This window comes from Gossypium hirsutum, chromosome D09 (genome assembly GCF_007990345.1).
Source record: "Gossypium hirsutum isolate 1008001.06 chromosome D09, Gossypium_hirsutum_v2.1, whole genome shotgun sequence".
Taxonomy (NCBI): domain Eukaryota; kingdom Viridiplantae; phylum Streptophyta; class Magnoliopsida; order Malvales; family Malvaceae; genus Gossypium; species Gossypium hirsutum.
This window is the reverse complement of record NC_053445.1, coordinates 27,370,024-27,388,231: the sequence shown is the minus strand read 5'-3', so window position 1 is coordinate 27,388,231 and position 18,208 is coordinate 27,370,024. Positions and strand designations below refer to the sequence as shown.

The following is an 18,208-nucleotide window of genomic DNA, read 5'->3' as shown; positions in this document are numbered from 1 at the left end:
AACTATAACATTAATGACTCCTGCAACAAAAGGTATCGATACATTTGAAGGGGTATCGATACTTTGGGTATTTAATGCAATCCAGTGATTGTTTAAGCCTATAGTATTGATACAATAGGGAATGTATCTATACTTGCTATGAAGTATCGGTACCTTAGGGAGGGTATCGATACTTGAGCCATTTTTCTTTAATTTGTAAAACAGTAAACCTTAAAACGATATAGATACCAAGATATGATATTGATACTTTATTAATGGTATCGATACTTTTGATTTGTGCTCAATTTTCCTAAAACTTCGAAACTCAAATTGGTATCGATACCAGACAAGAATATCGATACTTTGTTTAAGGCTTCAATACTTTGTTAAGAGTATCGATACTTTTGATTTTTGGTTAATTTTTCTTCAACTTCTAAGTTCAAATTGGTATCGATTTATAGGAGGTATCAAGACTTTGATTTTTGGGAGAAGTTTCACCCTTGATAAAAATGTTTGAATAATTGTTTATTATTTTGAACAAGTTAAAAATATATTCTAAATGTTTGAAAGATAGAATTTAAAAGGTTCTCTCTTAAAAATATTTTGAAACAAATTGTCACTTGAGATTTATTAAATTTTATTTTAAAACAAATTTTATTCAAAAACATTATATTTGTTATCAAAATATTTATCAATTAAAACTTAGCTTAACGGATTCAAATATTCAAAATTATCCAAAATAAATTATTGAAAATTTCAAATTGCTCCAACATCTACGTGAATAATAAATCCAAAATTACCAAATTATCTAAATCTATAATTATTTTTATACCCATCATCTTCTTAATCTATCATACCATCTGAATTTAAAAACACCAAAGACCATCCATTGAAATTGTGGGATTCAATTATTACATGAAAAGGATTTAGATCTACCACGGATACTCATTATACCAGGTCAAACTATCTTTGCTGAAATAAATCCCATCCTCCCTCACTGACCACAGGCAAGAGTTATGATAAATTCTACACCTATGTTCATCTCTGGTGGCCTTGAAAGCCTCGAAATATTGTTGCTTCCCTTCCCACCATGCATAACAAAAGAAAAGGGTTGTCCTGAAAAGGTTTATTTTTGCATCCCATGTGTAATCCTCATGCTTAAACATGACCTTCTCACCAAGATCCTCATCCTTAGACTTGCAATGAAGATGCAATGAAGGAACACCGGGTGGCAAATCCGAAGGCAAATCGTTGGTTACGTGGATATGGTAATTGATAAACAGCAAATCTTCACTCACCGCAATTGCCAATGGGCACATAACAAAAAATGCCAACATTGGGAAAGCAAATTGTTTTAGGTCAACCATGGTGTGATAGCTTGACAATGAGGGGGTTGGTTTTTATAGTATGATTTTGTATCTTATATTTTAAAATGACATCTACTAGGTTTAAAGTTTGAGTTATTGTTGATGTATTTCAATTTTTTTTAGATAAAGCAACTTTTCACGTTTATGGTATGAACATTAATGTGACATTCCATATGAAGTAGGTTATATTTCTTTACCTTTTTTTATTCTCACATGCCAAAACTAGCAAAGATAATACTATATGCATATGTAAAGTAAATAATACTCATTTTATTTGTTCAGGAAAGCATTTGAAAAGGATTTTAATTGAAAATATTCCTAAAATGTTATTGTTATAAATGGTAAAAATTTCCTGGAGTACAAACAAATCTTTTATTATGGTACCTATAAATAGTGGAGACATTAAAAGAAAAATAAGATTTAAATCTTTAAATTTTCAGTAGTCACAAGAATTAGAAAGATATTTATCCTTTAAAATACACCTATTCTCTTATAGTTTGAAGAATGTCACTTACCCTATTATATTTGAAAAAATCCTCATAAGCAAAATTAAAATAAAAAGTTAATTATACCCTCATTATTACTTATTTATTTTATTGACTTCCGCGTTTTAATTACATATTGAAGTAATATAAAATCAAATATATTTAACTTGATAAAAATTTATATTTGAATTAGTTACATATTAACCTTAAGACAATTTTATTAAATTATTTTTTGTAAAATGGATTAGTTATTGTTATTTTGAATTTTTTTATGAAAAAGAAATTGATTAAGTATAAAATAAAAATAAAGGAAAAAATGAAATCATTTGCTCAAAAATATAATTATTATTGATAACAACATCATATCATATACATATATAATACAAAAATCTACATAGGCTATATATGCTATAGAGGTGTTCATGGTTGGATTGGGTCGAGTCGACATCTATGATAAAATTTTAGGTCCGTTTGATAGGTCCAGGCTTGACCCAAAAATATGTCTAAATTTTGCCTAAACCCAACCCGGATACAAATGCTAAAATTCGGGCTCGACCTAACCGTATTAAATTTTTATATTATTTTTATATAAAAAATTTAAATATATAATACATCAAAAACACTAAAAACATTAAAATAAATGTTTCCCAACAAATTGATAAAAAAATCTTTATACTTAAACACCACTAATATAGGTGCAACTTAACAAGTAAATGTTTCTAAAATAGTAGCAAAAATAATAATAAAATAAGAGTTATACAATATCCAAATAATAACAATAAAATAGTAGCAACATAATAGTGAAAATGATAGCAAAATAATGGAATAATAATAATAATAATAATAAAATAGTAGTAACATAATAATAAAAATGACAGCAAAATAATGGAAAAACAGCAGCAAAATAACATTTTTTTTTCTTTTTGCAAATTTGGGTAAGTTGGGCCCAGGCCAAAAACTTACCCAAGGCCTGGGCCTTATTTTTTTTCCAAGCTCATTTATTAGGTTTATATTTTTGTCTAAACCTTCCCACTTTTCAAGTTGATTAAAATAAAAAATATTTAACTTTTTTAAAATATAAATATTAAAAAATAAAACAAAATTTTAAATATCTAATTAAAATATTAATTTATAATTTCTTGATTTATAATTTAATTATTTATAGAGATGCTAAAATTGTAATTTTTCAATCTACCCCTTTATCTACCCTTAGGGGTGTTTAAATTTTAGTTAAAATTAAATTAACCGACCGAATCGATCTAATTCAGTTAATCGGTCGGTTAACCATTCTAATTCGGTCGGATGCCGGTTAATGATTTTTTGAAAGTTCGGTTATCGGTTAATTCGGTTCGAAATCAGGTAATTAACCGAATTAACCAAACTTAATTTTTTAGTGTTTCAAGACTTAAAATTTCGTTAACTTTCAAGACAAATGAACATTATCAATGGATCTTTTTTATATATTTTATACTTGTTTTAATCAAAAAAATAAAAGCATATAAATTTCGGTTCGGTTAATTTTTTTTAAAATTTATGTTCCATTAACAGTTAAAAGATTATAGAGTTCGATTAATTCGATTAATACTAATTCAATTCGATTAACTATTCAAACACCCTATATGCCCTTAACAATATATCTCGTTTTCAAAAGTTAAAAAATTTAGTTTATTGTAAGATATATCCAAGTACAATTAGAGTTTTAACTTATTATTAAGAAATCTAGTAATTATTCATGTAAATGGTTGAGATTTAATTTAGATTAGGGAAACAAATCCATTTTCAACCCCTATTAATTCTAGTTGATATCTAATTGAAAGAGGAATATTATACTCAATACATTTATATGTATCTTTATTTTTGTTTATTGGTTTAGTCTTTATTATTAACATTTCTCTTAATTGTTTTATAGATCTTGATTTTTTTTCTTAAAAGAAAAAAGCGTTTAGTAAAAAAATAAAAATAATTAAGTCTTTGATAAAAAAATCACTTCTTTTTTTTCTAAAAAAAATAGCAGATTATTACATAATAATTAATCTAGGAACAGATAAGCCGATAAGGTCTTCATGCAAAACATTTAAAACAAAACCAGGGGGTTGAGACCAAAGGTGAAAACCAATGTTCATTTATTCTGCAACCTTTGCTAAACAATCAGCCAACCTATTGCATTCACGATACACATGAGCAATGGCGTATCTAGGGGGGCTGGCAGGGCCCCCACCCCGCCCCCAAAACGAAAAATTGTCCATTTAGGTCATTTAGAAATTTTAAACTTTTAAATTAGCAAAGGTAAAATTGCATTTTGCCGCCTTAAAAAGGATAAAAATTTGATTTAATCCTTTAAAAATTATAAAGATATAGGCTATTAAAAATTACAATTTAATTTTGGCCCCCTTAAAAAAGTTTTCTGACTTCACCCCTGCACAATTAAACTAGCATTCCAATTATGTCTCAACAAAAACAACTTCACTTTATTGAATATTTAATGACAAAAAAACAATCAGTTGGCTGATTTCACTGTCAACATCACTGATGTGGTATAAGTTCATAAATGGCAGCTACTATTCCTTTAAAAATGATAGTTATTGTATGGTCATGATTGAAAATTTAAAATTCATAAAATATAAAGTTAAAAACACCAAATTAAAGTGCACAAACTAAATTCACTACTTACACATAGTACATTGGCTAATTTCATAATCTAACTTTTTAAAATGCTCTAAACTATACAAAATTAGCCATGTCTTTGTCGAATTTTTCCACATCATTTGCTTGTAAATGATCTTAGCATAGGATACTTGTAACTCCCCAAAAATTTGACTATCTTTTTGTTAATTTATGACAATGATTAAGTAGTTGTTTTAGTGGTTAAGTGTATTGTTTGTGTGCTAGAGATCAAGGGTTCAAGCTGCTTTTTGAAAAAGGTTAATCTCGTAAGTTTGGGATGTTGAATTTTCGTTAATTTTTTCTCTTGTTCGTTTTTGCCAAAAATCAGTTTTCTGCTTGTTTTGCTCAATTTCTCTGTTTAAATGTGCAATTGAATTTCCCTTTTAGGCGAAGATCTTGAGGGTAACATTCCTCTAATGTGCTAGTCTCGTATATCGCTGTTACATGCAAGGTGAGTGTCTGAATTCAAGTTGGGGTTTTGTGTCGAAACTTTTCGACATCACTCGGTTTTGGGTGATATTTTAAGCATTTCATTGGGGGAATGTTTTTCTGATTAGTCTTTGGTATCTCGTTTTTAGGTTCCGAAGTCACTTTTGTTGCTTCTACAAAGATTTTGCATTAGGTGTGTAAAAAAATTGATTTTTCTTCGAATGGCGAAAGCCAAAATTCATGGTTGTCGATGTCACACGGCCATGTGACAGGTCGTGTGGTAGGCCATGTAACTCTTTGACTTACGCCACACGAGTATTCGACACGGGCGTGTGCCCAAGCCGTGTAAGGGACTATTTTGGTGGTAAGTCACATGGGCGAATAACACGAGCATGTGTCTAGACAGTGTAACTCTCTGACTTGGGTCACACGGGTGTGTGTCAGGCCGTGTGTAACTCTCTGACTTGGGTAACACGGTCGTGTGACAGGCAGTGTGAGGCACTATAATGAGTCACACGGACGTGTGCCAGGCTATGTGGACCACAAGGGTCAGTCATTCAAGTTGTGTGAATCCACACGGGCGTGTGGGCCAAAAACCAAAATTTTTACTAGGGTCGTAAGCGTTGTTCGAATCGAACGTAGGCCTACCATAGGGTCCGTATGATCTGAATTAGGCAATGAAATTCGTTATATGATGATCTATTTCTGAATAATCTATTATTTACGCATATATATTTGAGATGAAATTTGATAAGTAAGTGCAATAGTATTACATGAGTATGACTTGAATTTGTATCACTGTATACGCATATCAGATATCTGTTAAATCTGCATTTGTAATGGGTTGGGATTGTGTATAGAAGGAAGTGTGGGCAGTTTAATAATATGTCGATTTGGTAGCTAAGCCATAAGCATATATATGATTCTGGTGATTTATTGCATTCTGATCTGCCAGCTAGGCTGCAGTTATTTTGAAACATGACATATAGCCACTATGCGGTGTGTAGGGATGAATGGGTACTTGATACCCTATATGGTATGTAGGGATGGACGTAGATGGTGTGTAATGAATAGGGGTAAGAATCTGCATCTGTATCTGATTTGTTCTGCATTTGTATATGACATGTTCTACAACTGTATCTAATATCTTATGTTTCCGACTCTCTATTCAATTTTGAAAACTATATGTTTAAAGAGCAATCGAAAACATTTCTATTATATATAAATCTGATTGGTTGTGTACATAGGTTACACATACTGAGTTATAAACTCATTTGGTCTGTATGTTTGAATTTTAGGTAACCCATAGACTTGATCGAATCGACGTATTGAGAGCTTGGTTATTTTGCTTAATTATCTTATTATGTTATCAGTATTTTTGTCGTTATTTCTTTTTAAGATTGTTGTTATTAATAACTGGATTTTATGGTTGTTTATCATCTTTTATATGACTTTGAATCATTAGAACTTTATTATTAAAAGTGGGATTTTTCAGAAATGGATTAATGTAGCTCTCCAGAATTGGTCATAACGTCTAGGCCGGGTTTGGGGTGTTACAGTACTAATGGTGAAAGCTCCCATAAGAAATATTGTTTGCGAACTTTTCTATTATAAAATTTTTAGCAATTAAAAATTAAAATTTTGCTTAAATTAATCTTGCAACATTGAAAAGTGACTTTATAGGAAAAGGTAATTTTTTTGGAATTTTAAAATATGAGGAAATTTTTTTAAATAAAGATAAGGAGTTTTGTTTGGAGTGTAGCATTTTTCAAATTTTACCTATTTAAAATCCGACAACCTTAAATGTTGCTTTTCATATTGATTAACCTATAGATTTTATTTCCATTAAATTTAGGACAATGTTGGCCATATTATTAAAACATTTTACATCATATTACGAAATCTTTATTTTTTTAAATAAAAAAATTATCTTTTTTATCTTTTTTTAAGAAAAAAGTTGATTCAAAATTAGTTAAAAAAGAATAAGGATCAAATTAACAAAAGATGTAAACATTAAGGGTTAAATTTGACATAGTTTGCTTTTTGGCACGGGTTTTACGTTTGCTTCTTGGCACAGTTAAGTGGGTTTTTCGCTTGGTTCTTTGTCATTTCTAGGTTTTACTTCAAGGTCTTTCTTGTCGTGATTGCTGTTGGATGGGCAGTGGTAGTGACAGCCTAGTGATGAAAAGGGTTATGGCAGACCTCTCGCTGGACGGAGAGGAAGAGGATGGCTAGTAGATTGATATGGCTAGGTCAGGTGGGGTCGTGAATGATGGCTTGTGTGCGGTGGGTAGTTTTTTAACAGCGAGTGTGATCAAGTTCGAGGCTATGAAGACAACTCTTGCCAATCTATGGCATGTTCATAGGGTGTTCCTATTTCTGACTTGGGAGTCAAACACTTTTATTTCGATTCTATTACGAGATTGATTTAGATAGATTCTTGAAGGGCAGTCTTTGGACTATAATTTTCATTTACTGGTCTTTCACAGGTTACAATAGGGGGGAGGACCTGTTGGGGGTGTCGTTAGTTTCGGTAGAATTTTGGGTGCAGATCCAAGACTTACCCTCTAGTTTAATTTTAGAAGATATGGCCCAACAGTTCGGAAACTTTCTTGGTACATTTCTGGATTTTGATCTGAAAGTGATTGGGAGTGGTTATAGAGTCTTTATGAGGATTCGAGTTTGACTTGATGTTAAAGGTCCTTTGAATTGAAGGAAGAAGATAATTTTGGCGACTGATCGCATTATCTATGCACGATTCCAATATGAGCGACTACCTGTGTTCTGCTTCTTTTGTGGCCGATTGGGGAATTCAAAAATATTTTGTCCAATTTGGATAATTTATAGGAAGAAAGAAATGCCTCTTGAGTGGGATCTGACACTTCGGGCTACTCCTAAACAGGCTATGGTGGGTACAAGTTGTTGGTTTAAGGAGGAAGGCGCAATTTCCAAGTTGGATGATATCCACCGTTCTTTTTGCAATGGACCACAGGTTAGCGAGGAGGACATTTAAGGTTTTTATCGATACAATACTCTATTTGATCATAATGATGTTACTTTAGGACTGAATTTGGTAGGGCGACAAGTTGGGGTTCATTGAGTAGAGAGAATGTTAATCTGAATATATTCTCGAGTGCAGAAGAATCATTGATGGAGGTCAAGGAAGGGAAGAAACGATCTCACCACACTAGGTTTTCTTCGGTTTCTGTGAGAATAGATTCTAAGGGAACTACTGCGGATCATGTTATTTTTTAGAATTTTTGAATATCGGCTAGCTTTGCGAGATAGAGTAGCCGGAAACCATGAAACTTCTAAGTTAGAATATCTGGTGGTCGGGGAACCGTTGGGCTGTATCGCACCTTCGACATTTGTTGAAGAAGTTGAACCCATGTGTGGTTTTTTTCCTGGAAACGAAGTTGTAGAATAGTAGGATGAAGAGGATTTGTAGAAGTCTAGGCCTTTTCTATGGTACTGAGGTTAGCAGAATTGGTTCGAGGGGAGGATTAGCCTTGTGTTGGAAGGAGACTTTCATATTAGATTATGCAGTTTTTTATCAAGTTATATTGATGTCATAGTGGAGGATGATTTTGAAGGCAATAATTGGTGCTTTAAGGGGTTTTACGGGTCACTGATCGAATGTAGACTCTCTCAATCATGGGATCTCTTGTGACTGCTTACACTAATATAGATTATCCTTGGGTAGTGATGGGAGACTTTAACAAAATTTTGTTCTACAATGAGAAATAGTGGGGATGGCTTCGGGATGAACGACTTACAGATGACTTTCAAACTGTGCTTGAAGATATTAAGCTTTATGATTTAAAATATGTTGGCCATTATTTTACTTGGGAACACAGAAAGCTCCCCCACACTATTATTCGCGAGAGACTCAACAGGGGGTGGATCAAATGGCGTAGAGGGATTTATTTCCAAATTATAGAATAAATCGTTGTCTCCATTCTATTTCTGATCATTGTCCACTACTACTTGAGAATAATGTCTCATCTTGGGATCAGGGAAGACTACGAAGCTTTCGATTTGAGGCGTCATGGTTGTTGAAAAACTCTTATGAGGCGGAGGTACAACGTCTTTGGGAATCATCGTTGGGTTTGGTTCCAGATTGCATTCGGGTGGTGGGAGAGGGCTTGATGGTTTGCACTAAGTAGATCCGGAGTTTAATTTAGCCGGGTGTTCGTTGACTTCAGGAGCGACTTGGTTTTCTGATGACTAAGGACCCAGCAGATGAATCTCTTGAAGAAATGGTTCTGGCTAAAATGCATCTTAATCTTGAAATCAATAAGATTGTACAGTTTTGGGGAACAACAATCTCGAGCTAGCTGGCTACGGCATGAAAATCGTAACACATTGTTCTTCCACAAGCTGGAAATACACCGTTATCATGTGAATACTGTTGATAGTATTGTAAACACCAATAGAGTCTGAGTTGAGGGGGATGGGGAGATTGAAAGAGTGGCTTGTCAGTACTTCTCTAATCTATTTGTGACTCAAGGTCTAAAGGGCATCCGCAGGTTGTTATCGAGTATTTTGGCTTCTATCACTGAAGGCAAGAACATTTCCTTGTGCTCCAACTTTACTGAAGAAGAAGTTCGATTAGCGGTTCAAGGCATGGCAGCCACTAAGGCTACTGGTAACGATGGTATGCTCATTCTGTTTTATCAGAAATTTTGGCATATAGTGGGAGGGAATGTTAGTTATTTTTGCTTACACATTCTGAATAATGGTGGCTCGCTTCCTGCCATTAATGATACTAACATTGTGCTTATGCAATGTGCTTTTTAACATTATTTCTAAAGTCCTTGTGAATAGGCTACAGACGATTATGCCTCATTGTATTGATGAGGGGTAGAGTGCCTTCGTTTCGGGCAAATTAATCATTGACAACGCCATTGTTGCTTTTGAATTATTGCACTCTTTTAAGAGGAAGAGATGGGGTAGTAGGGGATATTTTTCTTTTAAGTTAGATATAAGCAAGGCATATGATTGAGTTGAGTGACATCTGGTACAGACGATCATGCCTAAAATGGAGATTTCTATGAATTGGATTGATTTGATTATGCGATGTTTTTGCTCAGTTTGTTACTCAATGGTCGTGAATGGAGAAGCTCGGGCAGTATTATACCATCTCATGGTTTACTTCAAAGGGATCATTTAAGCCCTCTATTATTTATGTTTTGCAATGAGGGGTTTAGTTCTTTATGAATTTGGCATGCATGGGGGCCTCTTAAATGGGCTAAAACGAGCTGTGTGGGGCTTCAAATATCCCATTTATTCTTTGTCGATAGCAGCTTGATCTTTGGTGAGGCTATGATTGACAAAGCTAATAATGTTCTGCTGGTCCTGCATGACTATGTGCAATGTTTTGGACAACAAATTAACTTTGACAAGTCTTTTATTTTCTTTAACCCTAATATCGAGTTGAGGACTCGTATTGCTCTCAAGAATGTTCTGAATGTCCGGAGCACTGATAACCCTGGGAATTATTTGGGGCTATCTATTGTGGTAGGTAGTAAAAAATAAAGGGCTTTTAGGGCTATCAAAGATCGGTTTCTTGGAGCATAAGGCAGTGGTCTACTAGGTGTCTATCGTAGAGTAGCTAGGTTGTTTTTATCAAGTTGATTTTGCAGGCTATCTTGTTATATTCGATGTCTTATTTTTTATTCCTTAGTTCTTTTTTTAAAAAGTTAGAGGCTTTGATGTGTCGATTCCAGTGGGGTAAGTTAGCCACGATGAGAGGGATCCATTAGTGCTCCTGAGAGGGTTTATGTAATTTGAAGGAAACTGGTGGGTTGGGATTTCGTAACTTGTCAAAGGTGAATATTGTTTTACTTTCCAAACAAGGTTGGCGTTTATTGACTAATCTAAATTCTTTAATGGCCAGAGTACTCAAAGTATTTTTTGAATAACATTTTTATGGAGGTTGGGTTAAGGAATCAACTTTCCTTTGTTGTGGTTGGCAGGTTGGTTATGGACATTCAATTTCGATATGGGATGATACTTGGCTCCCTAGTGACCAGCCCTGCAAAATACAGATGGATTGAGTTAGTAGGATTGACAGCGTACAGATTTGATTAACATTGGTAGAGGCAAATGAAATGTAGAGCTTTTACGGACTATTTTTCATGACCCGATTGTTAATCTTATTCGACATATCTCGTTAGCTTATTATGATTGGTCGAATCGTTGGCGATGGTTCCTAGATAGCATATACGTATATTCTATCCGTAGTGGATATAGATTGTTATTACGTACTTTTCTCGGGGGTAGATGATCATTACAGTGGAGTTTCACAGCATACAACAAATCTTTTCAAACAACTTTGGGGGGCTCAAGTGCCTGAAATTGAAAGTTACATGTTGGAGATACATAAATAATTTTCTCCCTACAAAAGATAAATTGTTTCGTCGGAGAATCAGGGCTGACCGCTTGTGCCCACGCTATGGTAGTGCGCTAGAGTCTATTTTGCACGTCTGTCCGGACTGTTCTATGGTTAGGAAAGTTTGGCACGGCTTGGGTTGCTCTTGGCACACAGTTCTGGAGATGACACAACCATTCAATGGGTTAGTTAATTATTTGCTACTTCTGCGAGACATATACAACTCTCTATTATCACTATTTGGACTGTCTGGACTTCTAGAAACAGACTAATTCATGAGGGGATTTATCAACCTACTTGATCGATACTTATCCCTGTTCTGGGTTTTTTGTGGGAGTTAGAATCCCTCTCACTTCCTCGTGGGAATGCTATGACTGCTAACTCATTGCTCTGGATGTCCCCTGTAGAGCCATGGGTTTGTGTGAACTTTTAAGTAGGATTTTTAGCTGATCTACAGGTTGCCAGCACATGGATAGTTAGAAATTCTGAAAGGTTGTTACTAGGCTCGGCTTGTTTCTAGGTCGAACACATACCGTGTCCTTTATCAACAACAGCTCTCGTGTGTGTGTGGGCCATTCATTTTTCCCGAGATCTTAGCTTTTGTTGGGTTGAGATTGATTGAGAGAGATCCAACGGTGCTTATATCTAGGCTTCAGAGTGTGACCACTGATTGGTCAACGGTGGGAGCTTATGTTTGGGATGCGAAGAGACTAGTTTTGGGCTTCGAACGTTTCAAGTTCCAACACATAAAACGAGAAGGGAATATGGTTTCCCATCTGCTGGCCCATGAGGGCTTCCTTCGCCAACAAGATGTTATTTGGATGGAGGATGGGCCGAAGTTTGTGCTAGGGTGGGTGGAAAGAGATCATCGGGGAGGTGTCTGGTATTATTTATGGGCATTCTTCAAGTTGTGTTTTGGCCAAATCTGTTATTTTACTGGTGGGCTTTGTTCTAGCTTTACCGTGGGACGTGTATTGTGAACTATTTCTGGCGGTGGTTTGGCCTTACCGAACATGCGTTCGCAATTATGGTTGTTGTAGGGTTTCAACTGCTTGTTTTCTGCTTTTGTTTAATTCTTTTTCTTCTATTGGGTTGTTTCGCTTTGTGTGATGTGCACCCACATTTAATGGCAGAAGACACTACATTTGTTTGCTTGTTTCCAAGTCATTTCAATAATAGCATGACCGGTTCATATTAAAAAAAATCAAGAAATTATATCTTTTCATAATTCAAATCACATAAATATATTTCCACAAAAAAATCACATAAATATATATTTCTAATTTTATAAAATTTAAACTTAACCATAATCTGTGAAAAAAACATCTTAATAGTTGCTAGAATTCTAATTAATCATAAGAACATTTCAAGATATATTTCATGTATTCCACTAATATACAAGCTACATGTATTTAAATACTCATGCATATTTAACAGATACTCTAACAGATTTGGTAACTGATAATGAAATCAGTTGTATTCTAACTGTTTTTAGTTGCTTCTCCTGATATTCCTTCTACAGATTCCTGTTGCAAAATGCTTAGTGCAGCAATATTCAACTTGTCACGACATCGCGAGAAGGATCTCTCAGACAATGGTTTAGTAAGAACATTTGCAACTTGATCCTGAGCATGGACATAATTCACCTGCAACTGACCACCAAGAACCTTGTCACGAACAAAATAAAGGTCCAAATCCACATGCTTGACACGAGCATGAAGCATGGGGTTCGCGGCTAAAGACACAAAACTGGTATTATCACGCCAAAACTCCGGAATACCATGAAGAGACACTCATATCTCATCTAGTAAAGATCAAAACCATGTAAGTTCAGAAGTTGCATTTGCTAAGCTTCGATATTCTGCCTTTGAGGTAGAGCGAGAGACCACAGTCTACTTTTTAGAAGACCAACCAACAAGATTGTTGCCGAGATAAACACAAAACCTTGAAGTATACTTTCGATCTTTTAAAGAGCTAGCCCAATCAGCATCAGAAAGCCTTGTTAGAGTAATTTGATAAGGCTGAAAAACCAACCCATGATCAATCGTACCGCGAATATACCGCAAAATTTGCTTCACAGCAATCTAGTGAACATCATGCAGCTTATGCATATACTGGATTACTTTATTGACTGCAAAAGCGATATCGAGCCTAGTTAAAACAAGTATTGAAGACCACCAACCACCTGTCTATACTTGGTGCCATTATCAAGTGGTACACTAACCAGAGAAGTAAGTGTGGGTGAACTAACCATTGGCGTATTGGCAGGTTTTGCATCCGCTATATTAGCACATTCTAATAGATCTCGAACATGCTTTCGTTGAGAAACATGAATAGAATCTCCATTGCATGTGATTCTAAACCCAGAAAGTAACCAAGCTCCCCCAAATCTTTTAAGAAGTGTTGATTGAGACAATGAACTACCTCATCAAGTGCAGAACAAGTGCAATAACCCTAACCTGTATCCGTTGTCAAAACAGAGTTTAGGAGCATTACCAGAATTTACAGATCATACTCAGATATTTCATGTTATTTTACAATTGTATCGAAAATTAATTATAATTTAACCATATCATCCCTTTTATGGGCCCTCAAGGCTTAAATCCTACATTAGAAACGAGTCGGGACTAAAGCGAGAACTCAGAGAATTTTTCACAAAATTTCAATTTTTTTTTCCTAGGTTCAGGGGTCACACAGTGAAGTCACACGCCCATGTGCCAGGCCATGTGATCAATTTCAAGTACTCTATTTTTAAAATGCAGGGACACACGACTAGAACACATGCCCAAGTGCTAGGCCGTGTGTCACACAGGGCTGAGACACACACCCGCGTGGACAAAATAAGGTCATTTCTAAGCCTTATTTCTCATCCATTTGATCACTCACCTACACAAACATTTTAACACATCCAAAATCCAATCCAAAACATGCAAAACTCAAGTCTCATACTTACAATATCACTTCACAATCCATGTTTATGAATTTATCTATTTGACCACATTTACTTAATATCATACTAATGTTCATAAACCAAATTAAGCACTTATACCAAACATGAAATTAACTCATATGTTAATATGCCAATACACATTCATCGCAAGACATTCCAATGACTATTTACAACCAAAATATTTGTATGCCAACTTTGGCTAACCAAACCTATACATGCCATTATATCCAAAAATAATGTCATAAATATACCGAAGTGAGCCAATGGATAGTGTGAGTGATCTCCGCCAAGCTTCCAACCCAACAAGCTTTCGAGTACTATAGAACAGAAAAAATGAAACAGAGTAAGCATTTAGTGCTTAGTAAGTACGTATAACGGGAAGTAAACTTACCATTCATATGTACACTAAGTAAACATACTCATGCATTCCAAACAACTTGGTCATAGCCTAAGCACATAATCTCATCAAATATGTTAGTTAATCATTTCATGTAAATATCAATACCAAAGATGAGCTCATCAAATACCTAGTTCCATGCATTTCATGTATTTTTTAGATATTTATTTCATTTTGATTTTCACTTGTCTTCATGTCAGAATTTCACCTGTTGAATCATTTGAAATCTCGATGGATACAAGGGTAGTACACATAAAGTGTACAAATCAGAAATCCGTCAATTCATGTCCGGGAGTACTCATTAGAGCACTTAAACAAAAAGCTCTCTCTCAAGCACTATAATGGGAAGCTCATTGAGCCATGTAACGGGAAGCTCACAAAGAGCCTATATCAGGTAGCTCTTAAGAGCACTTTAATAGAGAGCATCGAATAACCATATAACAAAAAGTTCAAGCGAGCATTAACGGAAAGCTCCGAAGAGCACTTTAACAAGAGGTTCACAAAGAACCTATAAACAGAACGCCCATAAGAGTGTGGGTGTGTCTACAACATATGCAGAACACAATCAGTCGGGATGCTTAGAAGAGCATTTAATGGGAAGCTCGCAAGAATACTATAACGGGAAGCTTGAGAGGGCTTGTAACAGGATGCTCTTTTGAACTATGGTACGTTCGCAACATATGAAGGAACATTACCATTTCGGGAAACAGAACCCTGTATCTAATCAAGTTTCATTCATTTTATCGGGACTTATTCATTTATCAAGAATTATCGAATATGAGGTAAATTATATAAACATACATGACATTTATACAATTTACATATTCAACATTCAAATTTAAGCATATAAATATATACAATTTAGTTACACGAACTTACCTCGACAAGTGTTCATGAATTGATGTCTATTAATTCGTCACTTTTTCTTTACCTCGATCTAGCTCCGTATTTGATCTATCCAGATCTATATTAGTAAATTTAACATCAATTTAATACAATTTATATTCAATTCTATCCAAGTCACATCTTAGGCAAAATTACTATTTTGAGCCTATACTTTTACCAAATGACGATTTCATCCCTAGGCTCGGAAAATGAAATTCATGTAATTTATTTCTTATTTCAAGCCTAAATACTTTCACATATATCAATAGCAGCCCATAAATTCCATGAAATTTTAGAATTTCACATATATTCAACAACTTTACAAATTAATCCCTTAAACAGGATTTCATCCAAAATTCCTTAATAAAATACCTTTAAATACCCATCAACATCTCAATTTCATCATATAATAATTAAAATCATATGAAATTTTCAATGGTATCTTCCAAAACTTTCAACAAAATCAAAAACTAATGAAATAGTAAGTTGGACCCAGTTGTAAAAGTCCAAAACCATAAAAATTTCAAGGAAAAAGCAAGAATTAAACTTACATGAAGCTAAAATATGAAAAAACAGCTTAAACCCTCTTCAATGGTTGTTTTCGAGCTGAAAATGATGATGAATTTGTCTAGAATTTTCAATTTCCCATTTATTTCTCTTTAATTTGGCAAAATTTACAATTTTGCCCTTATTTCACATAAAACCTTGATTTTTTTTCATGCTATGCCGCCTCAGCCATTCATATGGGTCTATTTTCCCTTTTAGTCCTCCTTTATTTACTATGTAGACTATTTAATCACTTTAGCAAGTTTTGCACCTTTTTCAATTTAGTCCTTTTTAATTAATTGCCTACCAAAATGTTAAAATTTCCTAACGAAACTTTGATACTACCTTATTGACACTCTGTAAATATTTATAAAAATATTTACAGCTCGATTTATAACACCGAGGTCTCGATACCTCTTTTTCTAAATTAATTAATCTAGTAAATCCTTATAACCACAAACTTACTAATTCAAAAATCTTTTAAAAACCTCATTTGGCTCATAAATATTAAATAATAAAATTTATGAGCTCATTTGTAGGATTTGGTGGTCTCGAACCACTATTTTCGACATCACTGAAAATCAGGCTATTACAACAAGAGTCATCAGTTATTATAATGCCATCAATGTAGACCAGCAAAAAAACACTCCCAACAGATGACCTTTTAAAAACCAAAGATGGGTCAGCATGAGATGATCGAAATTGAAGCTGCTGGAGAAGAGAGTCTCTCAACTTCTCAAACCAAGCTCTTGGAGCCTGCTTTAGTCTATAGAAAGCTTTCTTCAATTTGCAAGCCAACAAATTTCCATTGATATCACGGATTTCAAATCCAGGTGGTTGTTTCATATAAACATCCTCAGCTAAATCGCCATCCAAAAAAGCATTATTAATATCTACCTGTCTTAATTTCCATTTCTGTGATACAACCAAGGCAAGTATTGTTTTGACTGTATTAGCTTTAATTACAGGACTAAGGCTTAGTTTGGATGGGCGGTGTGTTTACCTCCGGTGAGGTTAAAAACAGTGGTGGCGGTGATATTAGTTACTGTAGCGGTGAGATTGGATATTGTAGCGGTGAGATTAGAAACAATGGTGGAGTGTGTGTTTGGATTCAAACACAGCTGTAGCGGTGAGATAAGAATAAAAAATGACTATTAAGGACATTAGATTAGAATTGATATATAATAGAAGTTTTTTAAATTATTTTACTTTTTTAAAATTATTAAAATATGTGAATTTATAAATTAATTTAATAAAATATAAAAATGTATCTTCCAATATTTTAATGAATTATATAATTAATTTAAATTATTTATTAGATAAAATGATAATTATTTTTAATTGTTTATAGTTAAATATTTTTATAACAATGATAAATATTATTTTCAGAAATAGTAACATTATATTTGGATCAAATTTTAAAGTATCTAAACGGATGATTTTTAATTAAAAAAATATAATAACATAAGACATAACAAGTTTCATTATTACTAGAAATTAGGTTTTTAATTATATATTTATTCATATAAAATTATTTATTTTATTGTCAAATTTTAAAAAAGAAAATGATAATCTAATCCTATAAAAAAATAGGAAAGAGCGTTGATTAAAAGAAAAGAAAAGTAAAAGGCAAGAATGAAAATTAAGGACATCAGATTAGAAATGATATACAATAAATAATAAATAAAAATATTGAAAACCTTTACATCAAGATATGAAAAGTTAATAATAAATAATTTAAAATTTTTAATTATTAAAAATACATATTAAATTTAATATGAAGATTGTATATATTAAATATATATTAAATCAATAATATTATTTGAAAATCTTAAATAAAAAATTAGATGTAAAAGGATAAAAGAAAAAGTAAAAAGCATGGATGAAAAGGTACTTTCCATCTTTCAAATGGAGTTGCAAATTCTCACTGCATGTAGAACCTCCAGTGGCGCCACTGATACTACAACATGATGAGAAGACTCCAGTGCGGCAATGGGTAAAATCCAAACACCAATATCAGCGCGATTGATTTCAAAAAATGATCTAAAGGCACTGAAACGGGAGATCATTTGTATCCAAAAGAAGCTTAAATATCTCATGGTAGTCCATTCC

At 33.6% G+C, this 18,208-nt stretch overlaps 1 protein-coding gene and 2 long non-coding RNA genes across 3 annotated transcripts; 1 reads left to right on the top strand and 2 right to left on the bottom strand.

Moving 5' to 3' along the window:
* Window positions 1-911: 911 nt before the first annotated feature.
* On the bottom strand, window positions 912-1,346 carry LOC107942555 (S-protein homolog 18). Its single transcript, XM_016876252.1, has one exon. The coding sequence runs from the start codon at window positions 1,344-1,346 to the stop codon at window positions 912-914; it is 435 nt and encodes a 144-aa protein (XP_016731741.1).
* A 5,695-nt stretch (window positions 1,347-7,041) lies between these two features.
* On the top strand, window positions 7,042-12,476 carry LOC121221167 (uncharacterized). Its single transcript, XR_005918640.1, has 2 exons — window positions 7,042-10,755; window positions 10,903-12,476. It is a non-coding gene; the product is annotated as an uncharacterized lncRNA (long non-coding RNA).
* On the bottom strand, window positions 11,151-12,501 carry LOC121221168 (uncharacterized). Its single transcript, XR_005918641.1, has 2 exons — window positions 11,616-12,501; window positions 11,151-11,476 (listed from the first exon to the last, which is right to left on the bottom strand). It is a non-coding gene; the product is annotated as an uncharacterized lncRNA (long non-coding RNA).
* Between the last annotated feature and the right edge of the window lie 5,707 nt (window positions 12,502-18,208).

Excerpts from the sequence above, each read along its gene's own strand:
- LOC107942555 (XM_016876252.1), bottom strand. The coding sequence starts at position 1,346 with ATGGTTGACCTAAAACAATTTGCTTTCCCAATGTTGGCATTTTTTGTT.